The 12,531-nt window shown below is 41.3% G+C and overlaps 1 protein-coding gene and 5 non-coding genes across 9 annotated transcripts in view; all 6 read right to left on the bottom strand.

The window, feature by feature from the left end:
- Positions 1 to 12,531, bottom strand: part of LOC126370518 (uncharacterized) — a 25,728-nt gene that overhangs the window by 2,353 nt on the left and 10,844 nt on the right. For all 4 annotated transcript variants that reach the window (XM_050015390.1, XM_050015393.1, XM_050015394.1 and 1 more), the window contains exons 3-15: positions 11,693 to 12,440; positions 10,680 to 10,861; positions 10,164 to 10,281; positions 9,270 to 9,513; positions 7,896 to 8,126; positions 6,202 to 6,395; positions 4,879 to 5,686; positions 4,444 to 4,606; positions 3,492 to 3,722; positions 2,942 to 3,075; positions 1,632 to 1,743; positions 913 to 1,378; positions 159 to 346 (exon numbers count right to left, since the gene is read on the bottom strand). In XM_050015390.1, coding sequence (XP_049871347.1) covers positions 159 to 346; positions 913 to 1,378; positions 1,632 to 1,743; positions 2,942 to 3,075; positions 3,492 to 3,722; positions 4,444 to 4,606; positions 4,879 to 5,686; positions 6,202 to 6,395; positions 7,896 to 8,126; positions 9,270 to 9,513; positions 10,164 to 10,281; positions 10,680 to 10,861; positions 11,693 to 12,440 — 3,819 coding nt within the window. The remainder of the gene's footprint in view (positions 1 to 158; positions 347 to 912; positions 1,379 to 1,631; positions 1,744 to 2,941; positions 3,076 to 3,491; positions 3,723 to 4,443; positions 4,607 to 4,878; positions 5,687 to 6,201; positions 6,396 to 7,895; positions 8,127 to 9,269; positions 9,514 to 10,163; positions 10,282 to 10,679; positions 10,862 to 11,692; positions 12,441 to 12,531) is intronic.
- On the bottom strand, positions 1,429 to 1,547 carry LOC126371056 (5S ribosomal RNA). Its single transcript, XR_007566948.1, has one exon. It is a non-coding gene; the product is annotated as a 5S ribosomal RNA (ribosomal RNA).
- Positions 4,627 to 4,745, bottom strand: LOC126371046 (5S ribosomal RNA). The gene has a single exon (XR_007566940.1). It is a non-coding gene; the product is annotated as a 5S ribosomal RNA (ribosomal RNA).
- On the bottom strand, positions 5,749 to 5,867 carry LOC126371057 (5S ribosomal RNA). The gene has a single exon (XR_007566949.1). It is a non-coding gene; the product is annotated as a 5S ribosomal RNA (ribosomal RNA).
- LOC126371058 (U1 spliceosomal RNA) lies at positions 8,619 to 8,781 on the bottom strand. The gene has a single exon (XR_007566950.1). It is a non-coding gene; the product is annotated as a U1 spliceosomal RNA (small nuclear RNA).
- Positions 10,334 to 10,452, bottom strand: LOC126371055 (5S ribosomal RNA). The gene has a single exon (XR_007566947.1). It is a non-coding gene; the product is annotated as a 5S ribosomal RNA (ribosomal RNA).

Here is a 12,531-nt window from a genome sequence, read left to right as displayed (position 1 = left end):
TTTTCGTGAAATTTCCGACAGGAAATTCCAATGCATATCAACTCAGAATCATGGTCTGAATCACCCCCCTCAGTATTCGTTACGATGTCAAGTACATTATTGTTGTGTGTGTGTGTGTTTGCATGTTGTAACAAAAGATTTTCCTTCTGAGTCGTCACCTAAAGTAGATGGTGTCACAGCCGTTCTCCTGCTTGACCTTGACGAGGCAGCAGTCGTCCTCCCGCTCGCACAGTATCTCGTGCAGGGACCCGTGTAAAGGGATCAGCTTCACGCGCCCGCCGAAGTTCTCCTGCATCTGCGTTGATAAGTCGTCGTCTATGTACAGGTCTTCTGTGCTCCGTGCTTCCTGGAATAGTAAACAACAGGAGTACTACTTTCGTTTTATCTTCTTATCTAGCCTAAAGTGTCCCACTGCTGGGCAAAAGCCTCCCTCGATTTCTTCCAGGACTCTTTCCAGTGCTTTCTCCGGCCAGCTTTAATTCAAATTCAAAATATCTTTATTCAGTAGGTAACATAGTTACACTTTGAATCGTCATTTTTTACATAACGAACGTCTCATCCGCCTAAAACCTACAGCTTCTCTGCATAGCCGGGGAAAAGAAGCTGCAAGAAAAACTTTTTAAAAAGAAAGCAACATATTGTTATATAATTGACTAATTTACCTGCCTAATATCCCATGCATTCATATCTTCTAAATAATCACTAAGACAATAACCTTTTTTGCAAAGTATCTGTTTAACTACTGTCTGAAAATAGTTGAAAGGCAAATTTTGAATGTCAATGGGTTAAACGGTTAGAGTGCGCGAACGGGGACTGTGTCTCTCGCTTGCACGCGTTAAGGCAGTCCACGGCATGAACGAGAGATTTGCATGAAGTTTCTATGAAATACAGACTACGAATGTGCGCTCTCACCTGAATAGCGTTGAAAGCCTGGCACCTCTTGAGCGAGTGTACCTGCACATCATCGGCTGTCAGAGTATCCTCCATAGAGACGTTAAGCTTGTCCCTCCCACTCGAGTTGTTGTCACAAATAGTCACGTTCACGCAGTTGTCCAACACCTGCAAGCTATTCTCCCCAGAACGAGTGAACGTTATCTGCAACAACGGCTTGTTATTCCCATTGATTTTCACGCGAGAAAACGACTTTATCGAATCCCTTTTCTCTGTTTCTCCATTATTCAGATTCTCCATAATGTTAGCCACTCCCTTGTTGAGTATTTCCTCGCTTCTAGGTGCAGAGTTGGACGTGTCGTCAGATATTTCGTGGAGCAAATGTTGGAACTCCTTGCGAATCAAATCGCGTATGAATTCTTCTATGCTTCTTGTGTCCGTTGCTTGGTCCATCTTTGATTCGCTACGTGGCTCTTCCATTGTAGTTCTATATGAAAAAAGGTTATTTGATAAAAAAAGAAAACAATAAATACAAATCGCCAACATCACGTGGTGTTCCCAGGCGGTCACCCATCCAAGTACTGACCACGCCCGATGTGGCTTAACTTCGGTGATCGGACGAGAACCGGTGTATTCAACGTGGTATGGACGTTGGGGATAGAACGTATGAATTTTGTGATGTCTATCAAATCTACTGAAGTTACGGTTTTAAAATCGTTATTTAACTAAATAATAGTTACTCTTTATCGACGTCCTTGCGCCATGTCTGGAAGCGTTCGGGGTCTCGAGGCCCGAAGTTGATGTTTTTAGCGACTGCTTCTCTCGCTTGGCAAAAGTTCTCCCATTGGGGGCCTGCAATAATATCGTTTTAAAATAAACTCAAGAAAAAGCAAATTGTGTAATATATTTTCTCTATTATCCTTTTTAATATAGCTGTAAATTATAGATAAAGAGATAACGTAATTCTTAAATAACAAATTATAACTAACCTGAAAGTACGTCATACGTGCTGCAGCCGGGTCTGCATGATAACCGCGCCGCGCGCGGCGCGAATTATATCGAGCGCCTCGACCAATAAACGATACGAATGCTATCTACGTAGATGGACGTCAAACGGCTATTGGTCGAAGGCTTTGATATAATTTTGCAGAGCCTACTAGTTAGGTAAGGTTAAGGTTGTTCAGAAATCTAAAACTTATCTAAAGGTTAATACTTTTTATTCATACACCAATTAAAGATTAGTTAAAACAGACGAATGAGACCGACAAAATAATAACATTGACACAAGGATAAAAACTGCCTATTTCTACCATCAGGTATTCGCTACTGTTGAGTGTTCTTAACTTTTGACAGTTCCCCATACTAGTTGAGTAAACAAACATATTGTTTTGGTTATATTTTTACATTATAACCATCTGCAAAATCATAAAGAAACATAGTATTATATTTATTCCCTAAAGATCGGAAGGAAGAAAACTTAGAAAAACTTATTTTCAATCAAAACTGCGTTTTTCCAACTGGTGGCTTTTCTTTTACGTAACTCATCCTTCAGACGAAATACACTCCACGTTGCTCCACATTTTATAGTAATTTATCACGAATTTTAACTCACACTCATCAGTGCTACCACCTACATTTAAGCCTCTAGTTTTTATCCTCAACCGAATAAAAAGATAAACAACAAATAATAATGTCTAGTATTTTCTCTTCGCATCCTGAATACGCCCCATTCAAGTTAGTAGGTTAGGTACATTAATACACATGTGATATTACAGTATCATTAATAATCTAAAGCAAAACCCTTCTCATGCCAATAAAGCTTGTTAAAATCAAAATACACCAAATAAAGATAGTTTGCTTCGATGTGGCCTTTTTAATCCCACAGGAATCGACCAACCACCATGAGAGACAGACAGCGTCTTCTCTCTTACTTTATCGCACGCTGTGATTGATTGATTCCGCATATCACTTAGTAGTTAAAGTAGAGACTCTTTGGTGGAAACTTGTCTTAAGTTCCGCGAGTGCACAATTAGTGTTCATGGTGACTGACCGGTCTTGCTGCCGGCGGGGGACAGGTGGGCGCGGTAGGGCTTCGCTGACGGCCGCTTCATGTTCAGCTGCGGCAGCGACTTCTGGAGCGTGTCCACGCAGTGTGATGCCGGCTTTACTGCTGGGATGTGGTTCCTGAGAAAATATTCGAAATATACCATTCAAAGTCGGTACAGGCGTCAAGGTAGGTCCTATTACAGGACCTTAACGCCTATCGGAAGGATTGGCTGGAGGTCGATCAGGACCGGGAAAAGTAGAATGATAAAGGAGAGGTCTTTGCCCAGCATTCAGATCAGTTAGACTGAGTAATATACGTGTGTGTATGAAACGATTGGTGACTATAGAGATATAGATTCTCCATGCTACTTTTTTAGGGAAAAATAAGGCAGTAGTCTGCTAAATTCTCCAGGAAATAGGCGTGAATTTATGTATGTGTATGAATTACATAAGTATAGTCCCACAACACTTAATGAAATGTGGGTACCTAGACGTTTTGACGTTTCGTGAAAGTATCTCATTTGACTAGGTTGTCAAGTAGTCTATAGTCCCACCTGTTATCCTCAGGTAAAGACATAGACCGGCCAGTCTTCCTGTTCGCCTCGTAGATCCAGCGCTCATGGATGGCGACCAGCGGCTTGACGTTGACGCTGGCCAGCACGTCCTCCTCGATCTGGAACTTGCCGGGGCTGCGTGGCCGCTCCAGGGAGGACTTGTAAGACCACGAGCTGGTGCGTTCCCGGGTGTATTCTGTCTCTGGAGAGAAGTCCGCGGGAGGCTCCACTCTAAAGAAACAATGAACCTAGTTAATAACGTTCTATTCGTGTCTATTTTAGTCATCATGTGAAACATATTTTGTAACTTTGGACGCTTATTTTATTATTATTAGTTAGTTAAGGTTTAGTTATTAGTAATAATATATAAAAAGTCTATATACGTCCCACTGCTGGGCACCGGTCTCCCCTCAATCAACCGGAAGGGGTATGGAGCATACTCCACCACCCTGCTCCACTGCGGGTTGGTGGAGGTGTTTTTACGGTTAATAGCCGGGACCAACGGCTTAACGTGACCTTACTTTCGGCTTAACGTTATCTTACTTTTTCGGACAATCGGGTGCTTCAAGCCCGCAAAGTCCTTACCAAACATAGGACAAACTCACAATGTGATTTCGACAATATTCCCATCGGGAATCGAACCCGGACTTCCAGATTGTGAAGGTAACGCTCTTACCACTAGACCACGGAGGCTGTTAACTAATAATAAGATATTAAAAATGATAGAAATAATATTTCTGATGTGTAATATAACAACTTTAGGCTAGATAAAGGAATACGACCCATTTAATATACAGCCATGTCCATTCCAAATATAATTCAAATATTTTTGTAATTAGATAAAGTAGTTCCAGATATTACCTTCTGCACACAAAATATATCCCTTCAGTTGATAAGCTGATAGTTTTACAAAACAAACTTTAAAGTAAGTACTGTAAACTTTTAATTATACCTTCGAAGTCCAGTAACGCTGTCTCTGTCCACATCATCGCTTCCAGGCGATGTTTCCACGTCCCTACAAGTTTGTTTTGAAAAATCTGAACTAAGCTCCTTTTCCGAAAAAGGACTTTTCGAGATGGCGGGAGTTTCTGGGGCGGATTGTACCCGTTTTGGCTCTGGAACAAAAAATGCAAAAAGCCAACATCACGTGGTGTTCCCAGGCGGTCACCCATCCAAGTACTGACCGCGCCCGATGTTGCTTAACTTCGGTGATCGGACGAGAACCGGTGTATTCAACGTGGTATGGACGTTGGCGACAGTACAAATGAAATTTGTGATCTGTAGGCGAAGTGCTGCTCTTTTATCAGTTAATGAAACAGACCCCAAACTGTTTACTATACATACGTTCATAACTAATTATTACGTAATGTCGAAATATAACACTCACCCAAATTTTCTTTGCTTAGAGTTTTCACAATCTTAGATTTATGTGTACTTCGCTCGGTAGTGTCCAAATCGCCTGAGAGCCACGCGTTTTTCCTTAACTTATTACTTCGAGCTATGGGCGTGCTCGGCAAACTGTAGTTCTTTATATCAAAGTTATACGACGACCGCTCACACCCACTTTGTTCTTTAAGTATAGACTTCACACAGTCCAAATTAAAATCTGGCACTTTAATATGCAACGGCTTGTACGATTGCGGAGTGAAACTCCTGCTTAATTTCGCAGTAGGTCTTTCCACACTTTGGTCTTTATTGCTATCATCATTGAGTGCAAAATGTCGGTTATCTGGACTTAGAATGCTGCAGTATTCTGTGGAATCGCTTCTGTGTAAGGCGCCCGGGGTGCCGATGTCTTTGATCCTCGCTCGTATCTTCGCTATTGGCGTTGAGCAAGCGCTTGAAATCTGCTGCTCTTGTAAATGTTGATACTTTAGCATCGGCCTTTCTTCCTCGCCTTCCTCATCAGAAATATAGCAGGTTTTGGAACCGTTCAACTTTGGGGTGTACTTATCTTTGAGTATTGTTTCGTACAAAGGACTAGCGTCACTCTTAGACTCCTTTTCGCTCGTATCTGTTGAACTATCCTTGTTTTTATGTACCACGGCTTTGTGTTGCATGTTCTGGGTTATTGGACTGAGGCAATCGGATTCGTCGGTAGGGGAATTAGTGTCCCATGCCACTGAACTGAAAGTCGACTTCTTTTTAGAGAGTCGAGCTGGGATTATTAGGTACTCCAGGTCTTCAATTTTGCACTGAAAGAATTTTTTGATGAAATCTAATTAGGGATAGAAACTAGATTTTAAAGGTGCAAAAAAGCCAACATCACGTGGTGTTCCCAGGCGGTCACCCATCCAAGTACTGACCACGCCCGATGTTGCTTAACTTCCGTGATCGGACGAGAACCGGTGTATTCAAGGTAGTATGGACGTTGGCGATAGCACGTAGGAATTTGGCAAACTGTTCACACCTTGTAACGTCATCAAAACTAAATATATCTTTACAATTAACAAATCTTAATCTTAACAAAGTTAATGTCAAGTGGAATTTTCGGAAAACTCATGAATTTTTGTTTTTTTAAATTATTTTCAGTTCCGTACTTTTGCGACGGAAAATTCCACTTGATATCAACTCAGAATCATGGTCTCAATCATCCCTCGAAGTTTTCGATACGATGTCGCTAACACCCTGTATTTAGATGATAGATGTCTTTTTTTAAAATAAGTAGCTACTTTTTACTCCCGGTCCAACAGAAAATGTTAAGACCTACCTTGACGCTATGCAGTGTACGGTGTAGAGCAGTGAGGTCAAGTCGATCGCTGCGGGGTAGGCAGAGTCCCGCCTGTAGCAGAGCCAGCAAGCCACCCGGGTAGGTACCGTCCTGCGGTAGCCGAATGCCCGTCTTCCATAGAGTATATAGCTCCTTTAACTTCTCGTATGTAAGTGTCTTCCATGGTACAGCCGCTGAAAAAGTATGGCGGTTAATGTATTGGATATAAAAAAATGGGAAGTTTTTTGAAAATAAAATAAGAAGAGTAAATACTCAAACAAATATTAGTACTCAATATTCTAGATAGGAGCTCGACGAGCTTGAGGAGCTCGGTGGCGCAGCGGTAAACGCGCTCGGTCTGCGATTGCTGAAGTTAAGCAACTTTCGCAAAGGCCGGTCACAGGATGGGTGACCACAAAAAAAAAGTGCTATAAAAACTAAAATCCTTTAAGTTGTTAATTATTTATACTTTTCAGTATGGCTACAAGGAATGTGATTTCTTAAATAAACAAGATAAAATGAGTAACTTCTTACACAACCGCCCGCAACTCCGTCTCCGCGTGTACAGTCATGAGCGTGTAATATCATGTACCCACTTTAGAACCCTGTCGCACTATCATATTTGTAATTTTTTAGAATAGAATAGAATATGTTTATTTATCAAAAAACTTAAACATATATACATTACTGGTGGACCCCGCACTAGGGAAACCCTGTATCGCATGAGACTTACGGTTTAGTTTGTCAAAAAAGTTAATGTGACATGGATTCAAAGTGTATACATATTAATACTCGTGACCGTACTTCGGTTATCGCGCGCGGTATGTTTAATCCACCCCTAAAGAATATAAAAAAATATCCTATGCTGTCGTAATCTATCTCTGTACCAAATTTCATCAAAATCGATTTAGTAGTTTTGACTTGAAAGCGTAACAGACAGAATTACACGATGATGACACATGACAGATGTATATGAAAGCTTAGAAAATTAAATTGTCATCACACTCATAATCCCTAGTGACGTGGACAGAGTCAGTATTTGTAACTATTATAATTATAATCTCTCTGTGTCCTAGTCCACGTTTCACTTCCATAGAGTGCAATGCTCCAAATATATGATTTAATAAACCGTCAGAGAGACAGAGAGAGGTTGGAAGCGTTTGTGATGTGGTGTTGGCGAAGGCTGGAGGGTATAAGCTGGACTGAAATGGTGTCAAATGAAAAAGTGCTGGAAAGAGTTGAAGAAAAGAGAACCATATTGAAGACTATAGAGAACCGGAGAGGAAATATGATTGGCCACCTGATACGACACGATTCATTTATAACAAACATTATAGAAGGAAAAATTTAAGGGAAGAGAGGAAGGGGTAGACTTAGGATAACATTTATGAAACAAATAAAAAAGAAGGTGCAGGTCGTGTCGTATCGGGAGGTGAAGGTTTTGGCGGGAAGAACAGAGGAATGGCGGTTACTCCACCGACAAGAGCACAGCTCTTAAATAGAGAGAGAGAGATAATTATAATATACGATGAACTGTATAGAATCACTAACCCATCGATATTACGTTATACCGGATGGGTGAACCTTTCCACAACTTCCACAATACGCTCGAGATGTTCAATAGCGTAGAACATTTTAGATCTCTTTTTTAGCTCTGACCATCCGAGGAATAAACACAATATTAAAATTCTTACCATTACAGCTCTCCCATAGTATCAAACATAGAGAATAGACATCGCTCTTGACACAAGGATACACCATGCCCATCTCATCTGGCTCGAATAGTTCCGGCGCGTGCCACCTGTATAGGTCTGACTCTCTGTACAGTGTATATTCTTTGGCCACAGAGTTCAGCGCTAGGTACGTCTCTGATGCGTGTTTTGATATCAACGGCTCGCTCTCCGTTGTTGTTGACTGCCGGGTATCTGAGAAAGTATAATATATACTAGGGTTGAAAAAAAATCTGAGAGAAAAGAGGCAAGCCAGGCAAGATTAGCCTAGCTGTAGAGTTATGATAATTATAGTTGACGATCAGCAAAATGCAGCATTCCATTTTTATTAATAGGTTATATTTTTTCAGCTACGATTAGTGTTGCCCGATAATCGTCTGTATACACATAACATACACAGCCTATATACGTCCTACTGCTGGGCACAGGCCTCCCCTCAATCCACCGACTAATCGAATTATTTTCTAAACCCCTAATAATCGATTATTCTGCAACACTACCTACGATTATATAAAATTACTCTCGAAAAAATTATATCCATTACGTCCAGCTAGCTAATAATAGATCGAATCACGACGGGTCCTCTACGGGGGATAACATCCACAGCAGTTCCGAACAGGAAACAGGAATACCTGCGAGCATGCAACGATGTAAAGAATCTTTACTTTGATTTTCCAATGGATTAAGAAGGGGACGGCGCGTACGCAGTCCCCACTACCAAAAATAACGCACCCGAGTTATCCACATTAGGGATAATCGCAGGGGTCAACCCGTCCGCAGTGCAATGGACAGGCCTCGCCCTGGGGGAACCGCCTTCTTGATCACGGTGTCCCCTGTGCCAGGTAAGTATGCTTAAAACCGGTGACAAAGTGGATAGTCTATAAACGCCCGAGAATCTTAACACCGCGATGTAGAAAATGTAGTGAACGAAACAGCGACATCCGACGGACTTTAGAGAAACTAACAACGCAGCGACATCTACCGGAATTTGTGAGAACCTACTGTGACGCCACAACCACGCTTCACGCTTGCATCACCGAAGGGGTACGCACTACGCAGAGGTATAATAATTATACAACCACTCTTCGCCAACTATTTTTGTCCCATGTAATAGGGGCGAGATAATACTATTAACCGGAAACTATGATCTAAACACGGACATGACATGGATGCATATTACTTATTTATTGTAAACTAAACATTGTTTAATTGTTAGTTTCCATTGCGTCTGCTAAATTGATGAAACAACATTCTGCTATTTTAACCTAAATAAGCGCACACCAACATTCGATTTTGATGTTATACGTCACCAGAAACCATAAACATTCAACCACTGACCTTCAATATTAACATACTGCGGCTCTGGAGAATACAAGTCATATTCCTTGGGGCTCCTCGGTTTTTCCTTCTGCAGTTTGACACAGGGTCCCAGGTCTGCCAACTTGGCGGCATCGTGGCTGGTAATCATGATGCTCTGGCTGGTCAGCTCTGTGTGTATGTAGCCTTGCATGCGGAGGAACACCAGGGCGTTGGCCACGTCCAGCGCGTAGCGGACCGCGGTCTGGGCGCTAAGGATTCGGCCCTGGACATTAAATTTGAAATAATTTTTATTTCTTAATAACACATAATTTGCTCAATAAATTACACGACACTGTGCTACCTACTGCACTCACAACACACATTAAATTAACATGAACTAAATTTAATTAATAATAGTAAACATTTTGTAATTGTATGTAATTAATTTAAAGACTTTAAATTAATAATATCACTGTTATTACGTGATATAAAAGCTATATATAATATTGTCTGGAAAGTCCTTCGTTAGTGAAAACTTACCTCTTCGGCCTAATATGATGGCTATTAAAGTAAATATTTATGTATAATTCATTATGTAAGTATGTAGTAAGTATTAGTACTACTATTTTATTGACATCATAATTTTAATTTTAAACTATATTTTTTTATAATTTTATAATTGGTAATGTAAATATGGGTTACACGCCTGAAATAATTTGATTTTATTGTTTATTATTATTATTTTTTTACCTTAAAATCGTTCTATTTAACATCTGGTTTATTACTGGTTGATAAAGTGTCTGCCGAATTAGTGTCTAATAGAAATACTACTATCTGTCAGATTTGAGATAACATAACAGGCTGTATAATAGCAAAGCATGAAAGAGACACTAAAAATTTAAAAAATATATATAAAAAGTGTTAACAACTGACCTGTATATGAAGAATTCCGTATAGCGAGTCGATGCATTGCTCGCATATTATGTGAATGTTGTTCTGTACGTCTGCATATAGCCCCATGAGTAGAATTATGTTCGGATGCCGATATTTTCTATAACAGAAACATCATAAATTAAAATGTAACAAAATTAAGAAACGCAAAACGCCAACATCACGTGGTGTTCCCAGGCGGTCACCCATCCAAGTACTGACCACGCCCGATGTTGCTTAACTTCGGTGATCGGGCGAGAACCGGTGTATTCAACGTGGTATGGACGTTGGCGATAGAACGTACGAAATCAGCCAACCATTCAATAAATATGGTTAATCTCATTCGTATTTATATAAATGGCAATGTTTACAATGATATCTAGCTGTTCAATGTACCTATAATAACAGAAAAACCAAGTTTTCGGTAATCTACATACTTCCCTCACTCGGGTCTTATCGCATTCTGAGCGTCTTAAACTCTGTGCAATGATATTTTACTGCCTTCAAACTTCCGCCTACCTTAAAATATTGATTTCCGTATTATTTTTCCTCCTGACCATTTCCATGGAGACACCTTGGAGCCTCTTCACCTGGACAGGCACGACTCCCCACGTGCCCTGGTTCCAGGTTCGATTCCTGTCTGCTGCCACATCCAGGTCGCTCGCGCTTGCTATCGGCAGACCGTACGCACTTGTGTCGCTCTAAAAAAGTAATAAAAGCCATAGCATAGAATAAAGAATGGTATAGAACGGTAACTTCCGCCCCGGCCCAATACGTATCGGACCCTACCTCACCCCCTCTGAGACTTATTCCGTAAGTCGCTAAGGAGTAAGAGGGAACGCGCGGGCTGTCTCTTTCGAACTTACACGTTAGACGGCATAAGATAAGAATAAAGATTATGGAGTAGCATAATTATGATTGATTCCATTGATTCTTCGGTACTTGTGATTTACCTAGGATAGTAGGTATGCAGAATGTTCCATAATATTCTTAAGTTTCGTCTTATTATCACACTGGATATGAAACGACTTGTTGGAATAGTTTACTCACTCATACACCCATTGTTTTAGTTTTTTTTTTTTTTGTCCCACCTTCCATAATAACTAAATGCGAACCTATTATTATGAGACATTACTTCTCGTGCGTGACTCTTATCATGTAGATTTGTTTACAAGCGACTAACTTTAGTTAAAAGTACAGGGACTTTTGTTTCTATTGGATTTTATTTACGGATAAGCAATAAATAAAATACCAAGTAAAGTGAGTCATACTTGAATCTCAGTAGATATTAAAGGTCATCGAAGGATTCGCATGGACACGATAAAGATTAGGTGGTGCAAGCAAAGTTACGCTTGTTCCGATTTAGAGGAGAGGGTTTCTAATCCCATCCGAGTCGAAATTTTTCGATCTTTCCTCTTTGTGAATTTTCCTTTAACACGGGTAAGTGCTGATAGACCACAAGAAATCATAGATAATCGTAAAAAGTAGCGGCGTTATCTAACAAGTTGGCATCGATTAAAAAATGTACGTACTTGACTGTCATCGGATTTGCTGCTATTCTGCCCGTTCAGCTGCTCATCGGCCCACTGGTCAAAGTGTTTCAGTTCACTCATCACTTCCCACAGCTTGTCATCAGTGTTGTCAGTTTTACCCGCGTCCCCCCCTTCCTCCATCGAGCAGTGACTAGATACCCTGTCTTTACCATCCACCTCCTCGTGGTCACTTCTAGAAGCCTCCAGAAAGTGCTTCACGTCAAACGGCAACGAATTGTTCTTGTAGAACAAGGGCGTCGGAGAAGACGACTGGTCCTCATTGAAGTCTATGTGCTTTTGATTTGGGAAGTCTGGTGACCTGTGCGCTTTGTGGCGCCGTCTGTGAGGCTCCGAGTACGTAGGGTACACATTGCCAGGCATGAACACCTGGTTTTGGAAAAGGAACTGTATATTGGGCAACACGTCGTATATCCTTTCGTCTGCGGCTGCGCTTTTGGCCCGTTTGTGAGTTTTCTTTTTATACTTTTGAGCGGACTTCTTTTCGTATTCGAAGGTTTTGTCGTTAGTTGTCGTGCAGTTAGTGCACGGGAGGGAGTTTCTTCCGCATTTCTTGGTGGGTGTATCTGGGAGTTCCGGGCAGTCCTTGGCGCCAGTGGACCTTCTGGCCTGGAACTCGGCGAGGTCCCGCTTGTACTCCTCAGTGCGGATGGTGCCCACTTGCGTGGTGGGCTGGGGGTGCTCCTGCGGTGGGATCGCGTCCGCACTCACGCTCACCGTCACGCGCTCCCTGCGAATAATTTGGCGGTCAATATCGGGGGGAACAACTAGCAAAATTTTAATGAGCGACAGAGAGAGTGGAATTGGAGAGGGAAATCAAA

Source organism: Pectinophora gossypiella, chromosome 11 (assembly GCF_024362695.1).
Source record: "Pectinophora gossypiella chromosome 11, ilPecGoss1.1, whole genome shotgun sequence".
NCBI lineage: Eukaryota > Metazoa > Arthropoda > Insecta > Lepidoptera > Gelechiidae > Pectinophora > Pectinophora gossypiella.
The sequence above is the reverse complement of the archived record's forward strand: the minus strand, read 5'-3'. Positions and strand labels throughout refer to the sequence as shown.